The 14,454-nt window shown below is 41.6% G+C and overlaps 1 protein-coding gene across 1 annotated transcript; it reads left to right on the top strand.

Annotated features, from left to right (window-relative positions):
• Positions 1-246: 246 nt before the first annotated feature.
• IL1R2 (interleukin 1 receptor type 2) lies at positions 247-12,556 on the top strand. The gene is made up of 8 exons (XM_027718173.2): positions 247-511; positions 604-862; positions 2,989-3,163; positions 4,579-4,753; positions 5,830-5,895; positions 7,158-7,293; positions 8,720-8,865; positions 10,175-12,556. The coding sequence occupies exons 1-8, from the start codon at positions 433-435 to the stop codon at positions 10,288-10,290; spliced, it is 1,152 nt and encodes a 383-aa protein (XP_027573974.1). The 5' UTR covers positions 247-432; the 3' UTR covers positions 10,291-12,556.
• The last annotated feature ends 1,898 nt before the right edge of the window (positions 12,557-14,454 follow it).

Raw genomic sequence — 14,454 nt, 5'->3', positions numbered from 1 at the left:
TTCACCCAAGCTACTGCACTACAGCTCACTTGAAGCAGCTGACCCTTGCCTCAGTCACATCTTATTGCAAAATAAGCAGAACTAGATTTTCCCACCCTTAGCTGTTGCACTGAAAAGCTGTGGGGACAGAGCAGCATCTTGTGGTATGCTATTTTCATCTCCTGGAGTGAAAGGGAAGGGACAGAAGTGATATCTGTGTGCCAAGCCAGATGCTCTGGTTTCACCAAGTCAACCTCCATAAACTAGGGATGAAGACCCCTTTCTGCTCACTAAGGGTGAACTAAAGCTCCCCTGGTCTGGATTAAGGAAAAGAACATTTAACTCCTAAGATAATACTGACTATTTTCATTATATCATTTGTCTTGTAATAAACTTCCTTGTAGATTTCAAAAGACTTTCCCTTGACCTTCTTCCAATTTGCTGTGGAAAAAAATGCGTGGGCTCTTCTTTGTCCTGGTGACGTGCACAGCAGGTGCCTCTGCTTTCAGATTCCAGCAAGTCAAAAGCATGGGTAAGGGCATACTTTTTTTCTTTCTGTCTCCCTCACCCTTCTGTTCAATGTACCTCTCTGACAGTAATGTAAAAATGTCTCTGATTATATAGAAAACTGCCCAGATCACACCGTGTTTTTCAAACACTACTACGAATTGCATGGAGAACCTGTGGTTCTGAAGTGCCCTTCCCCCAGTTACAAACATTTGGATTTTTCTGCCTTGACTCCTAATATCACATGGCATAAAAATGGTTCAAAAACCATGATATCAGGAAGAGATGAAGATCCAAGAATCTGGGCAAAAGAAAATGCACTCTGGTTTTTACCAGTGATGCTAGAAGATTCAGGAGTATATATCTGCACGAAAAGGTGAGTATTTAAAAGAAAATCCAGTGCACTAACAAACTTACTATGTCTCAAACGCATTAGCTTGATTTGAAACTCCAGTTATATTCAGAGCATTTCTGGGTAAGATCATTTCCTCACTGACATTACTAGAGAAAAAATGTGGAAGGTCAGAATCTTAAGTGCATTATGTGTCTCCTGCAACTACATATACTGAAAGCTGGATAAATTGTAAAATGGGATTGCTGTTTTGGCTATGATGTCATGGGAAAACAGTGTATAAAGAATTTGTTCTGGCTTACCTATGAGCCAGTCAGAGCTACGGCAAGTGGGACATGCTGCAGGCAGGGGATTTTGCAGGATGCAAATGCCTTTGTGTACTTCAGGTTGCCCTATGAAACATATACTAAGACACTGCGGCTCTGCAGTGGCTTCCTTCTTTCATCTTCCTTGTCCCTGGTCTTCATTTTATTTCTCCTTCACATTTTAAACCAGAATTTGATTGCCTTGGTATTACTGGAAGACCTTTACCAAGACTCGATGTGTATTTACTAGATTGATAACAGACTTACGAGATTGCAGTGGGTGGAGACTTCAGGCATGGCTTTTTTCAGCCCTGTTGGTCAGTTTTTTTCTGAATGTTTACAATCTGACAGCCCAGTGTACCATTTCAAAAGAGGTACCAGGGTCTGGATTTGTTGGGGACTGAAGAAGGCAAAAACCCCCATCACCCTTGAAGCCTGAACTCCAGAAGGTGTCCCAGGTCTCTGTCCCCTCCAAGCTCCTCCAGCCAGCCAGCCTCCCAGTACATCCCTGGCATCTTGCTCTGGGGTTTATAGTGGAGAACATATCTCCACATCCCTGGAGCTGCTTGTGTAAAGCACGGTTTCCTTGCTGGCAAGACACACCTTGTGAATGATGTGTGTCAAAAGAAGAGATGGAGAGGCAGAACTCCAGCGGAGAAATCATGCTCAGCCTTTCCACATGTCTCAGCGGCGAGAAATGGTGGGGCAGAAGAGAAGACACTGATAGCGAGGCCAAAGCAATAAAAGGTTGTAAATATTGTTCTAGATCAGAGTAGTGCCTGAGACCTTCAAGGGTGTTTTTAAATCCCCTCTTTGTGCTATTCTGGCTTAGTTTGTCAATATATAATACTATGGCAGTGTTACTAATACCTACAGTAAAATGCTCTGAAACACGTTTGAAAAAGACATGTAAGATCCAGTACATAACTTCATTGCTAACACTATTGCAGGACTAATAGAGTACAAGCAAATTGTATTCCCTTGGCAATTCAGCCTATGGGAAAGCTATCAGATTTTTTTTTCAACACTGCAAAATGAGGGTAGAAGCAAACTATCAGAGATCTCTGCTTCTGTGAAGCTAGTATTTTGGATTTGGGCATCCAGCCTTTAAGTGAGATGACCACAGTGCCCTGGCAGCAGTGTCAGTCTGTCTGCTTGCAGCCCACAGCTGCTCTCCTGGAGGTGGCAGTCGAACCCCCTGGCTTTGTTGGCCCGTTCAAGGATCAGTCACTGCCCTGGGTAGAGGCACCTCCAAGGCAGGGCTTCAGAGGTTGTGGAGGACAGAATTTAAGCATCTGTCTTCCCAAGTTTGGTCCTCCTTGGGACTGGAAGTGATTGTCACTTGGGGCCTGAATGAATATTGCAAACCTTTCAAAGCCAGAATGCCTTCTTTTCTACACAATATGATATGTACTCACAGAAACGCCTGTGGTTGTGCAATAGTGACTGCAGATGTTTTTCAATACATGCTTTAAGGTTTTTATTTCATCATTAGGGTTTTCATAGTCAGGACCTTTTCCAAGGAAATGGTGGAGACTTCATGACACACCTGCTACTGTTCAGGTGAAAAAATTAAAAAAATGCTGTAGTCTAAGGGTGCACAGGAAACTTGGTGTACAAAAAAGAAAAGACTGAATGTCCAAGGCAGACATGTGTCAACCACATGTTTAGATTGTGCCAAAAGAAGAGTACCAGTGATTTTTCCAGCATCCCTCCTGGTATGATCTCAGACCTGGCCTCCTAGAAATTGCTAAGGAAAGAAATGGAACCAGGAGGAAACCTTGAGTGTCACTCAAGTTCCCTGTGTCACTGGTGGGTGCTCACCTCTCCCTCCTCTGTCTGCAGGAACTCCTCCTACTGCGTAGAAGTCTCCATCCACCTCACAGTCGTGGAGAAAACAGCTGCTCAGGAGATTGCCTATCCCCAGGTCCTCTTCACTTTCACTTCTGGAAAGATCGTTTGTCCTGACCTGTGGGATTTTTCACCAAATCGGACAAGCCTGGAGCTCAAGTGGTACAAGGTAGAACTTTCACCTCCTTTTTGTGCATAGCCTAGTTCCAATTTAGCACATAAATCTCCACTTTATGTCTCTCCTGAACATCATGTTGGTTAAGTCATGAGCACAGTGTAATATACTGGGAATTTTGGGGCAGATGTATATATTTTAAGAAAGGTTCTCTGGAGTGGATTCAGCACAGGGTGAAGTGTTCCACATGTTGTATGCTCTCACAGGCAGTGCAACTATATATAAGGATAGATTACTTACCCAACTCCAGGGTTTGCCACTTGAGATCAGGCTCTTCCCTTTGGCACTGTGCTTCTTTTTATGGCTCTTGTAGTGGATCCCATAAAGTAGGACCTCCCAGGGGTGCTTCCTCCCTTTGGGGTAGCTTTCATTAATCAACTGGAATACAGCGTTTGGAAATACTAGGTTAATTACAAAATGCTTACTTAGAGTGTTCTCTAGCCTAAATTACCAGTTTGTAGCTTTTCAAGTAGCAAGCATGGTTTTGCCTCTAAGGTCAAATATCTTTCAATTCATCATCCTCATCTGTACGATTTCTCACTGGAGAGCAGGGGATCCTTCTTGTATTTTCATAGTACCTTGGTTAACTTTTATTTATGCTTCACTATGTTTGCACGCTCTGCCTTGTGCAGCTGTTGTCTTACCGTGGGATGCAATACATAGGCTGGCTTCCTACAGCAGTGCCTAGGTTGTGATTGGTACCACACCAGTAAAATGATGCTGCTCATGATTCCCTTCAGAAGTGGGATATGAGCCACTTTATCTAAGCAAAAGGCTGCCCCCCTCAATATGGTTCTCATTACAACTGTCTGAAAGAGCTACCCTGCCTTCATGGAGCAGGAACATCATTGCTCCTTAGAAGGGCTCCAACCTTTGTATGAAGACAGCCTTAGGGATACAGAGCAGGAATTTATAACAGTTTATGAGGTATACAGGGTAAGTAACAGCTATGTGAAAATCTTTATGATTACTAGTATTTGTCTTCAAAGAACACCTTAGAATATTAGTCTTACTAGGTCATATATGGAAAGTGATATAATTGTGAAAACCCTCATGGGTACTAAAATGGTTTTGTCTTAGAAGAATATCTTGGCTGATTGCTCTTAAGAGGACTCAGAAAAGAGAGTGTTATACCTTTTCCATCTTAAAATGCGCTCTTTATTGAAGAACTATGTACACACATTGTAAGTAGATTAAAATAATGGTTCTTCACGTTTCACATAGTGCCACGGAGCATTTTAGAGATAGATACACATTAAAAGAACTTGCCCTTTGGTAGGAAAGTGGAACTGCTCAAATTTCCCAGTGATATTTAATAACAGAGAGATAGGGATAAGTAATTTTGTTTTGGACCTACACAGGACGTAACCATATCTAAGTCATAATGGCACTTGCTGTCCTTTCTCCAGGATGCCCTGCCTTTGGAAGACAACAATGAGAAATTCATCATTCTGAAAGGTTCAAATTCTCTGATCATGACGCCTGTGCTACCAACAGATGCTGGCTATTACACTTGCAAGATGTCATTTCCATTTGAAGGTGTGATGTATGAAATCACCAGGACAATTCAGCTGGAGACTGTTGGTAAATATAACATTAGATGATTAGAGATGTGAAGCACCTCTTGGACAAGGAAAGACTGAGACAACTGTGTTTGTTCAGCCTGGAAAAGAAAAGCCTTCAGGGTGACCTAATTGAGGCCTTCCAGTACCTAAAGGGGGTTTACAAGAAAGATGGAGAGGGACTTTTTACAAGAGCATGTAGTGACAGGACAAGGGAGAATGGCTTCGAACTGAAAAAGGACAGGTTGAGATTAGATATTAGGAGAAAGTTCTTTTCTATGAGGGTGGTGAGGCACTGGAATAAGTTGCCCAGAGAAGTTGTGGATGCCCCATCCCTGGAAGTGTTCAGGGCCAGGTTGGATGGAGCTCTGAGCAATCTGGTCTAGTGAAACATGTCCCTGCTCATGGCAGGGGGGTTGGAACTAGATGATCTTTAAGGCCCTTTCCAATCCAAACCATTCTGTGATTCTATGATTCAAGGATTGACACCTTAAAACATTACATCACTTAAGAAGACCTCTTCTTTGCTAATGAAACTCGGGAGAGGAGGTCATGCTCTATCTCTCAGGCATGCCAAGGGAATGGGGACACCGTGAGTGCTTGCCCTGGCACTGATGGGTCTCCCACAGCACCCCTGGCACAACAGGGGTCGTTCCTGCCAGTACCTGTGTTTTTTAAATCGAGCAATTGTGTCTTGGGGGCATGGGGGTGTCACTGCAAATTACTTCAGAGAGGTTAGGAGTTAAAGCACTTCATAGTTACTTAGGGCGAGGACAAAATGCTGTTTCGCAGAGGGGTGAAGGCGGCGGGGGGGAGGAAGGGACGTGACGCTGCTGCGCCGAGCGGCCAGCAGGGGGCGGGCGTGCCATGAATTCCTTTTGCTGCATCCCTCGGGATCGGGATGAGAACGGGATCCCGTCTCCACAAACACGGGTCTCTGGGCTTGAGACGGGAATGTCTCTTTTAGCCAGTGGGTTTAACAATCAATTGTTTTCGTGGCAGACAACAGGTGTTGAGCGAAGTGTCACGTTTCTAGTTCTGGGACCGTGCCCACGTTTGCTCTTGCGTTAGCACTGACTGTTCTCTTTCTAACTTCAGAACGAGAGAAAAGAATTACCCCAATAATTGTGTATCCAACTCAAAAGACAACATCAACTGTTCTTGGTAAGGCCTAACATTATTTCTGGAAACACCAAATCAGATAAAAATTAGAGCAGGTCCTCTTATGGTGTAATTTGTTGGTGTAAATTGTTGTAGTTTCTTTGATCTCTGTTATCTTACCTGAGGGTCAGTGCTGGTGTAGTTTTTGTTTCTTACTGTCTACAACCAGATGCTGCCTTCCAGGTAGGAGAAACTGCAGAAGTGCTATAGATTTTAGTCCCTTACAAAGCAATAAAAGCATGTTTGCACCATTAGCTCAGCTGCCCACAGTTCCCTCTTCACTAAGAACTTTTCTTTTTCACATTTCCTCAAATTGGTCTGGTTATCTGTTTCATTGGTTTTTACTCTTTGAACAAGACAGTTTTTAGTTAGCAAGTACTTGATAGGATCTCAATTTTTGTTTGAAGATTACATTATGACAACAAATGTCTGTTGCATTTTCTCCTCCTAGACAATGCCAGTCACATTTTACACTAAACTTTCTTAACTTGGGTACTATACACACAGCTCTGTCCTATGATGTTGTTAGTTTTCCCTACTACTTTTCTTTCCACCATTGTAGCCTACCAAGTTTTCGGGTTGCTTTTTTTTGTTTGTTTTGTTTTGGTTTTTTGTTCATTGTTGTTTTTGTGTTTTGTTTTGTTTCCTGTCTACCTCCATTTAGTGTTTTGTGTTCCTTTTATCACCATCTGCACAAATATAATAATAACATTGTTTGCATTATTGAGCCCTATGTTTTCCATAGATCCAGACCAGCCTGGAGTCTCTTTATCCTTAACTCTGAGTTACAATAACTTTATCAAAATTTCAGCATTTTTGCACAATCACTTTATCCCCAGAGGTCCCACCTTGAGCTGAATGCTCTTGTCCACAACATCTCCAAGCAAAGCTACACTTTTGGTTAATGCAATTGCTCCCGAGGGGTAAATCACATGGTGCCCTTTGGGCTGCAGTACGTCAGAAAGAGCAAGGCTGCAGGGACAGAGCTTTGCCTCCTGAGGAATGTGTTTAGAGCAAGAGTTGCTAACTCTTGCAATAGGAAAATGATTTGGTTAGCGCTGGGAAGGACTGACAAACTGAAGGGGCTTTCTGCCAAGGGGTAGGGGATCATAAGTAATCTGGGGATTAACTTCAGTTTTGAATGTAGTGGTGCTTGCCATGTGTGGGAACCTGATCTCCCACTGGAGTTGTTGACTTTCACGAGAAGAAAAAGTAGCTCTTCACGTGTATCCAAGTTGTTTTTCAATCTTTGTTTTTTTTGACAGGCTCCAAGATGACTCTTCCATGCAAAGTGTTTGTTGGGCTGAGCAGCCATGTCCAAACCGATGTGGAATGGCTGGCAAACGACACCAGTGTTGATGTGGTTTATAAACAAAGCAGAGTTACAGAGGGAGAACGACAGTAAGTCTGGCTAAAAGTGCTTCCTTGTGCTTGTTGTTTTAACTTGCAGTGCAAGAGGGGCTCTTGGTGCAACTGAATGCCAGGTAATGAAACGGGGTAGAGACAGATCTGAAGTAAAGGTGAGAGCACCTTCCCAAGGAATTCCTGGCTATGGATTAGGGTTTAGCATGGATCAGGGACCATTTCCAACAGAGTTTGGGGATGTGGCATCTGTATTTTGAGGGACAAGAGTGTTTAACAGTTATGGATGTGAGCTGGTTTTGGCCATTTGTGGCCACCAGTGCCAGATAATAACCTGGTCATGCTGCAGCCAGAGGTAACGTGGTCACTCAGCCGTATACCCAAGCATTTATGTGTTTTCCCATCCCATGATTGGCAGCATTAGTTTATAATCTTGTTTATATGGATAAGTGAAAATGCATTAAACCTGTGGTCAGGAACCATAAAATACCTCTGCAGGCTTTAGAATAGAGCACACATGTACTTTCTTACTTGGACTTTAAAAATTACTTTGATTATGACTATCACTATCATTATTGCTGTTACATATTATTATGGAATTGCACAAGGACAGTGACTATGACAGCTAAGGTTCATGTAGAACCCACAGTGTGTGAGACACGCCAGTTCTGCTGGAAGCCCCCATTATGGCAGCATGGCAAAACAGCTCAAATACCACCAGGAAAACAAATGCCCTGCAGAAGTCTCTGGCAAAGAGCCTACTGCCGTGTCCCTGCCTTCTTGTGGTACAGTCGGAATTCCATTGCATGGTGCAATGCAGACTCATGATCAGATCATTAAAGAGCAGCTGGACAACTGCTCCAGAAATGACTAAAAGATACCAAGGGACAATGTTTGACTGCAGCTAGAAAACCATTTTCAGAGAGTTGCACTCATGAAACAATAATGTTGAAATAAGCTGGAAACTTCTTAGACAGTTTCTTGTATGGAGGTCTTGGCTCAGGACATGTGATAGACAGGAATGGTGGTTCAGTTTTCTGAGAGCATTTGCAGGTTTATGTTCTCCATATGTCCTCTTCCATCTGGTAGTAATAATTAATTTCAGAAATGAATAGGTGATCAGAAAGAAGGAATTAGGTCCTTCCCCAATGCTGTGTAGAGAGCTTAAAGATATACGGAATTCTACTTGCCTTTCTTCCTTCCCTTTTATTATTTTTGCAAGACAACTTCAGATCTTTTTTCCTGTAGGCTCCAAAAAGTGCAGGATGAGTACTGCCCACTGAGACTCAACTAGTTAGCAGAACTGGACTGGGAGACATCATGTGTCCTTGAATGCTGTGTGGCTAGGTCAGAAATGAACCAATATCCAATACATTTTCTTGTGCTTCTTAGAATGAACATATTAAATAGAGAAAAGATAGCTTACAAAAGTATTGAACATTAAATTTTTCTTATTTTTTTCTAGAGAAATTGTAGAAAATGGTGAAAACTTCATTGAAGTACCATTGATTTTTGATTCTGTTGAAGAAATGGACTTTTACACAGACTTTACCTGTCTGGCCCAGAACAGATATGGATACCAAGTACTGCCAACAAGGGTCAAGCAGGAAGGTAGCTGTTTTCACTGCTTATTTTGGATAATTGTTATTATTATTCTAATGCTGACATATCATCCAAGCCTTTTATACTGTCAGAGATAGTGCCAGAATGAATTATTGCCTGGGGAAAGTCTAGCTGACTCTTTCACCTGTAGTCTTTGATATAGTTTGTTCACAAAATACACCTTCTATAGGTTATTTACTGACATTTTATGCAGAGGTAAAGATCCAGCTGTCCTGGTATATCTGTTTATTGAATAGGACTCCAATTTAGATACAGCTTGTGAAATGATGTTTTCAGTGAGACTACTGGCAAATTCCCTTTGGGTGTAGGAGGGCCAGAGCTCCTGCAGTTTCTGAACTAGTAGGGAAAAAAAAAGACAATAACAGAATTAATTACTTGAGTGTTCCTTTTCCTCATGCACAGACTGCCACCAAAATAACAAGAAGTATAAATTATGATGGGTGTTATTATTTTGGCTCCTAGTGAGGGGAAGAGAAGACTTAAGCTCAGTGTGATTAATATTGCAGCATGATAGACCACTGGCCAAGAACATGCTGTAAAATCAATGTGAAGCAACGCTAATTGTTTCTTTGCATGAGGTTGATGAATCACCAAAGCTTGCTCAAACTGTCTTAGAAAGGCACATTTAAGACTTCATTATGAGTTATAACTTCAGCATTCTATGATGAGGGATTTGTACTCATTTTGCTGGATGTGCTGGCCTTGTCTTCCATGAGCTGCATAGGTATCACTCACTACAAAGGAGGCAATCCATGTACTGGTATACGCTGGAATAATCAAAAATAGTCTGGACAGACACTGGTGTTGGAAACTGGTGGCCAACTGGTGTTGGCTTGATCATTACTAATTTATAAGCCACTCTGTAGGAGAAAATTATTCACACAGCTTGCGGGTAGACTAGCTGTTATGTACTCCTGCTCCATGCAGTGCTTTTACTTCCGTCTTGGAATGTCTCTGCTTTTAACAAATCAATTCGTGTGCCACAAATCAAGTGGCACACAGCCACTCTGATCAGGGGTTGGGAAGAGTCAGCTGTATGCAAAGGATTGATCTTTAAATTCTCACCCTCTGTTGTTCTCGAATTCTTCCTCCCATCTTCATAAACACATTTCCCAGAGTGTTCAATCAACAGACCTCTTCCTTTCACAGGTGCATAAGCCATGCTGGAAGGTTAACTTGCATATGTCCTTTTTGTTGTGATTTCTCCTCTTCCTCCTTGAACTTAGAGAACTATATTCCTGAGAGTTGGTTGTTTGGTTTTTTTTTAAATATTAATATTTATTCTTTACCTTTTCAGCTGTTGGTTTGTCCTGGTACATTGCAATGATTCCCATTGCATTGGCCTGTGTGATCGTGGGAGGGATATGCTGGAAGCGGAGAGACGATAAAGGATATAGCATAGCAAAGGTTTAAATTCTGCCTGTTTCTCCAGCTGCCAACAGAACAAAAAATCACCATGGCTATCTTTCACGTGAGGCACAGAGAGCATTTCAGACCTCATATACTGCATTCCCAGCAGACAGATATGTATCAACTCTTTCCCTCTTCTCCAAGTCTTCTATGATCTGATGAAGTTAAGAATATAAGTTTCCATTTTTATACTGCCTAGATGCAGGAAACCTGATTCTATTATTTTGCAGCTAGGGTGCAATCTGTAGGATTTTGGAACACAGAATACTGGGATTGTGCTCTGGATATGGGAAAGGTAGGGAAAGGGAGGTGCTCTTACCCTTTGTAATTTCAATAAACTTACTGGTTTTTTGTACAAAAGGAAAGGAAATCCCCTAGAAGACCCATTTGTTTTCCCTTTTCCAGAGCCAAATGCAGTTGTCATGGCAACTGTATATCTATGAACTTCTCCATAAAAAACCTAATTTTTTTCACCATTTGGATTATTCTTTGCTTAAATGGACTGTCTCAGAATATTCCTCCCCCAGAGAAAACTACATCTGCATAACAGATAACTGTACATTGGAGTATTCAGTTCTGTTTTATCTACTAATATGTCATACCTAGAGATTCATAGGCAGCTGTAACATGTTGTTATCTTTGCCAAGGAAAGAATTTGTGTTTTGAGAGTCATTTGACTAATAAAAACTTTCATTCCTGGAAGTAGTGGGACAGATTGCCAGTAGTAATATACAGTCTCACCCTTTTGTGCCTCCAACCCTTTCTGTGACCAATCTGGTGTAGCTTCAAATTGTGTCCTTTAAATTGCAGTATGCAAATTGACTACTCATGATACAAAACACTGCCTGTTAGGTTAATCTAACTGGATTCTAGTCTTGGTATAAATCAGAAGGGAGCAATAAATAATCAGTGACCATGCTGTACTTTGAGAGTCACAAGGAGTAAAATGACTTGGTTACTTCCTCTTCAAAGAGACACCACTTATAATAGCTGAGAAATAGGTACATGACATATAATGTGTATTATCTTCATCTGTATGGGAGGGAAGAGAAACTGCCTTAAAGGACTACATTGTTACAGAGCCGTAACTGACGCCTCTCACAGACTCTGAAGATAAAGCTTTTTGTTCATGTAAATCATCCCCGAGGTTTTTCAGACTCTGCAGGAAAGAAATCAGGAAAAACACTGGCTCCAAAGAAACAAATGGTAACAAACTAGGGAAATGAGCAGCTCATGTCCAACTGGGAGAGGCCATAATATAATTCCTTTCCACCATCTCTTATAGCTGGCTCTGAGTTAATCCAATAAATATTTGGAAAAACTTCAAAGAGTAGGATGGGACTTGAGTTAGGAAACCTTTATTATCTACTAGCAGAAACCTTTGCAAGTAATGAGATTTAAGCCAAAGCCTCCCTTTAAATATTCTAAGGCATGGAGATTAGAGTTCTGACACAGTCTGAGTCAAGAGCAACCAAAGAAGACTACAGAATTTACTGTTTCCAAGCACAGAATGTCAACTATGATGATAAAGACTACATGTATTTTATGGGCAGATGGGAAAAAGCTGTCTGCAAGTGTGGAAACCAGTCAATCCACTTGGATATCTGTTCTTTGAAGGAAGAAAGCTATAGATGAACTGACCAATGCTGGAAGGAACATGAAAAATATTTTAGGAACATCAGGAATGCTCATTATTTTCAAGCAATCACTAGTCTGTAGCTAGAGAATAAATTTTGTTTGTCAGTAAGTGTAACATTTCAAAATGTGATTTGTTCTTCCTTTCCATCTGTATCCTCCAAGAGTAGTGTAATAACACATCCAGCTATAGGTACAGGTTGGATTTCACCAAGTAGTGGAAAAGAAGTATGTGGAGTATTGATGCCATAAGAAAGTTAAACACCTCAGATCATCCTCCAAACTAGAGCAGAAGAAAGAAATCTGAATGTGAGATAAAAATTAAGCATAAAGAGAATAGATGTTACTCAGTGGCACCTTGAATACAAAAGGAATGTATAGAAACAAAGGCTTATCTTTTATGAAGTGATATTTGCTTCTCTAACTGTTGGTCTAGCAATATTCTGAAGGCTTTCCTCATAAGCAGACGTTCAAGTGAACTATATTATGTAGATATTTTACAGTAGGCTTGAATAAGTGGTCTACGTAATGTAAATGCTTTACATTTCTTTGTATCATTATACACAAGGGCAACATTGTTTTTGAAAATGTTATGTGAAAAATGAAAAACAAATAAACATATACTAGTGTGTGAGTTGTGTGTAAAGAAAGATGTGAGATATGAGATGGGACTTTGAGGGCGGCAGCACTTTCCTGGAAAGGTGTGATTTTTCCAGCGCTCTGCTGCAGAGGGACTTGTCCCCTGGAGGCACAGTCACCCCTGCTCTGTGGGGTTGCAGGATGAGCTCCATTCTTCAGCTGCTTCTCTCACCTTGTGACTGTGCCTGGTCACACCAAAGGAGGACTGTCCTGATGGGTCAAGCTCTGTTCCTGACTGCCACCATGTTCATGACTGTCCTTGCTCTGCAGTCCCCCAAGTTTTGGGCTCACTCTGGGCAGGTGGCACTGGGTGGTCTTTCTCTGCCTACCAGCTGTCTTCTGTTCACCTACTGGCTTCTGTGGGGAGACTTCTGGTTACAGACTGTCACTGTAGGGATGTGAATTTAGCATGTGCTCCCCAGGTGGGGGGATCTGTCTTGTTCAGCTTCCCAAAATGCTCCCCAAGATTTTTGTCTCCTTTTTTAATTCAAAATTAGAGAACTCCATTTATCACTGTACTTTAGGTAGGTGTCAGAGATTGAAATGGTTAATGATTTATGCATTCCAGGAGTTTGCAGGCTTTGACTTTTGCCCTAAAAAGGCAAGGAGATACCCCAGATGGACAGTTGAGCCCATAACCTCAGTGCTAAGCCCTAAAAAGGCAAGAAGATACCTCAGATGGGCTAAGCCCTAAAAAAGCAAGAAGATACTTCAGGTGGGAAATTGAGCCCATCCCTCCCTCCAGTGCTAAGCCCTAAAAAGGCAAACAACTCCTCATCCCAGGGAGGTGCAAAAGCATGCTGAGGGTATATAAACTGACTGGTGACTTTGGGAATTTGGGTTCTCCTTCTCCCCCACTGCCTGCGAATCAAGACCATCGCTCTCAAGCATCGCTGGATCCAGTGGACGGTAACTATGTCCATTTCTTTTGCACTCTCAGCTTCTCTTTTCCCTTACTCTCATCCTGTTTCTCCTCTCCCCTAAACAGTTTCTCCCCCCCAAAAAGTTATCTCTATGTTGCATTGTTTTATGACAACACCCAAAACGCTAGCATACTTGTTGATACAAAATTGTTAAAATAAACTTTGTTTTCAGACACCGATTATTTAGTGTCATTTCACTTCAATCCACCCCAAGGGAATTATTGATAAAAACCTGAGTTATCCCCCCCCCCTTTTCCTGGGGCGGGTCGTAACAGTAGGTCCATTCTGGAAGTTCATAGTCGTTAGTCTTGACGTATTTTGAGAAGGAAATGTCCTGAATCTCAAGGCAAATCGAAACTGAGGACTTAGTTTTACTGGTTTATAATCAGACTCGAAAAGAAATACAGTATTAGGGAACACCACTTCACATCAAGGATCCAGGGCTCTGCACCCCAATGTTTCTCTTTTGAAAAATTAAGGATGTAAGGAGGACAAGGCCACCTTGTTCCTGGAACTATATGGGTTTATAGCATTTTTCAAAGACCTTGTCTATCTGCAACAACTTCAAAGGCACACTCACAAAGAAGAGACTGACGTACTGTGGTCTTGGCATGACTTAACATCCAGGACAGAGGCTGCTCATGCAGGTAGTTCTTTTCAAGAAAAAAGTTCAGTTAACAATTATTTTCTTGTTTTATTCTTGTTTTATTTATTGATATCAGCTATCAATCTAAATAGGTAGCATAACTAGTGTTTGACCAGTGTAGCACATAAAAACCCCTAAATATAAATTGAAGAACATCAAATAATTAGACCTGCTTGTTCCCAAACAAAGCCCTTAAATAAATGTGGGAGCAAGTGGAAACAAGGATTGGACCTGCGCACAGAATTGATCTTGGCCAGTTAAGACAAGAAGCTTACATTTTTTTATTCTAGTAGCTGGAGAGGGAAGATGTTCATGCAAGAGGGC

This window comes from Pipra filicauda, unplaced genomic scaffold (assembly GCF_003945595.2).
Source record: "Pipra filicauda isolate LSUMZ 115617 unplaced genomic scaffold, ASM394559v2 scaffold83_size3615187_pilon, whole genome shotgun sequence".
NCBI classification, from domain to species: domain Eukaryota; kingdom Metazoa; phylum Chordata; class Aves; order Passeriformes; family Pipridae; genus Pipra; species Pipra filicauda.
The sequence above is the reverse complement of the archived record's forward strand: the minus strand, read 5'-3'. Positions and strand labels throughout refer to the sequence as shown.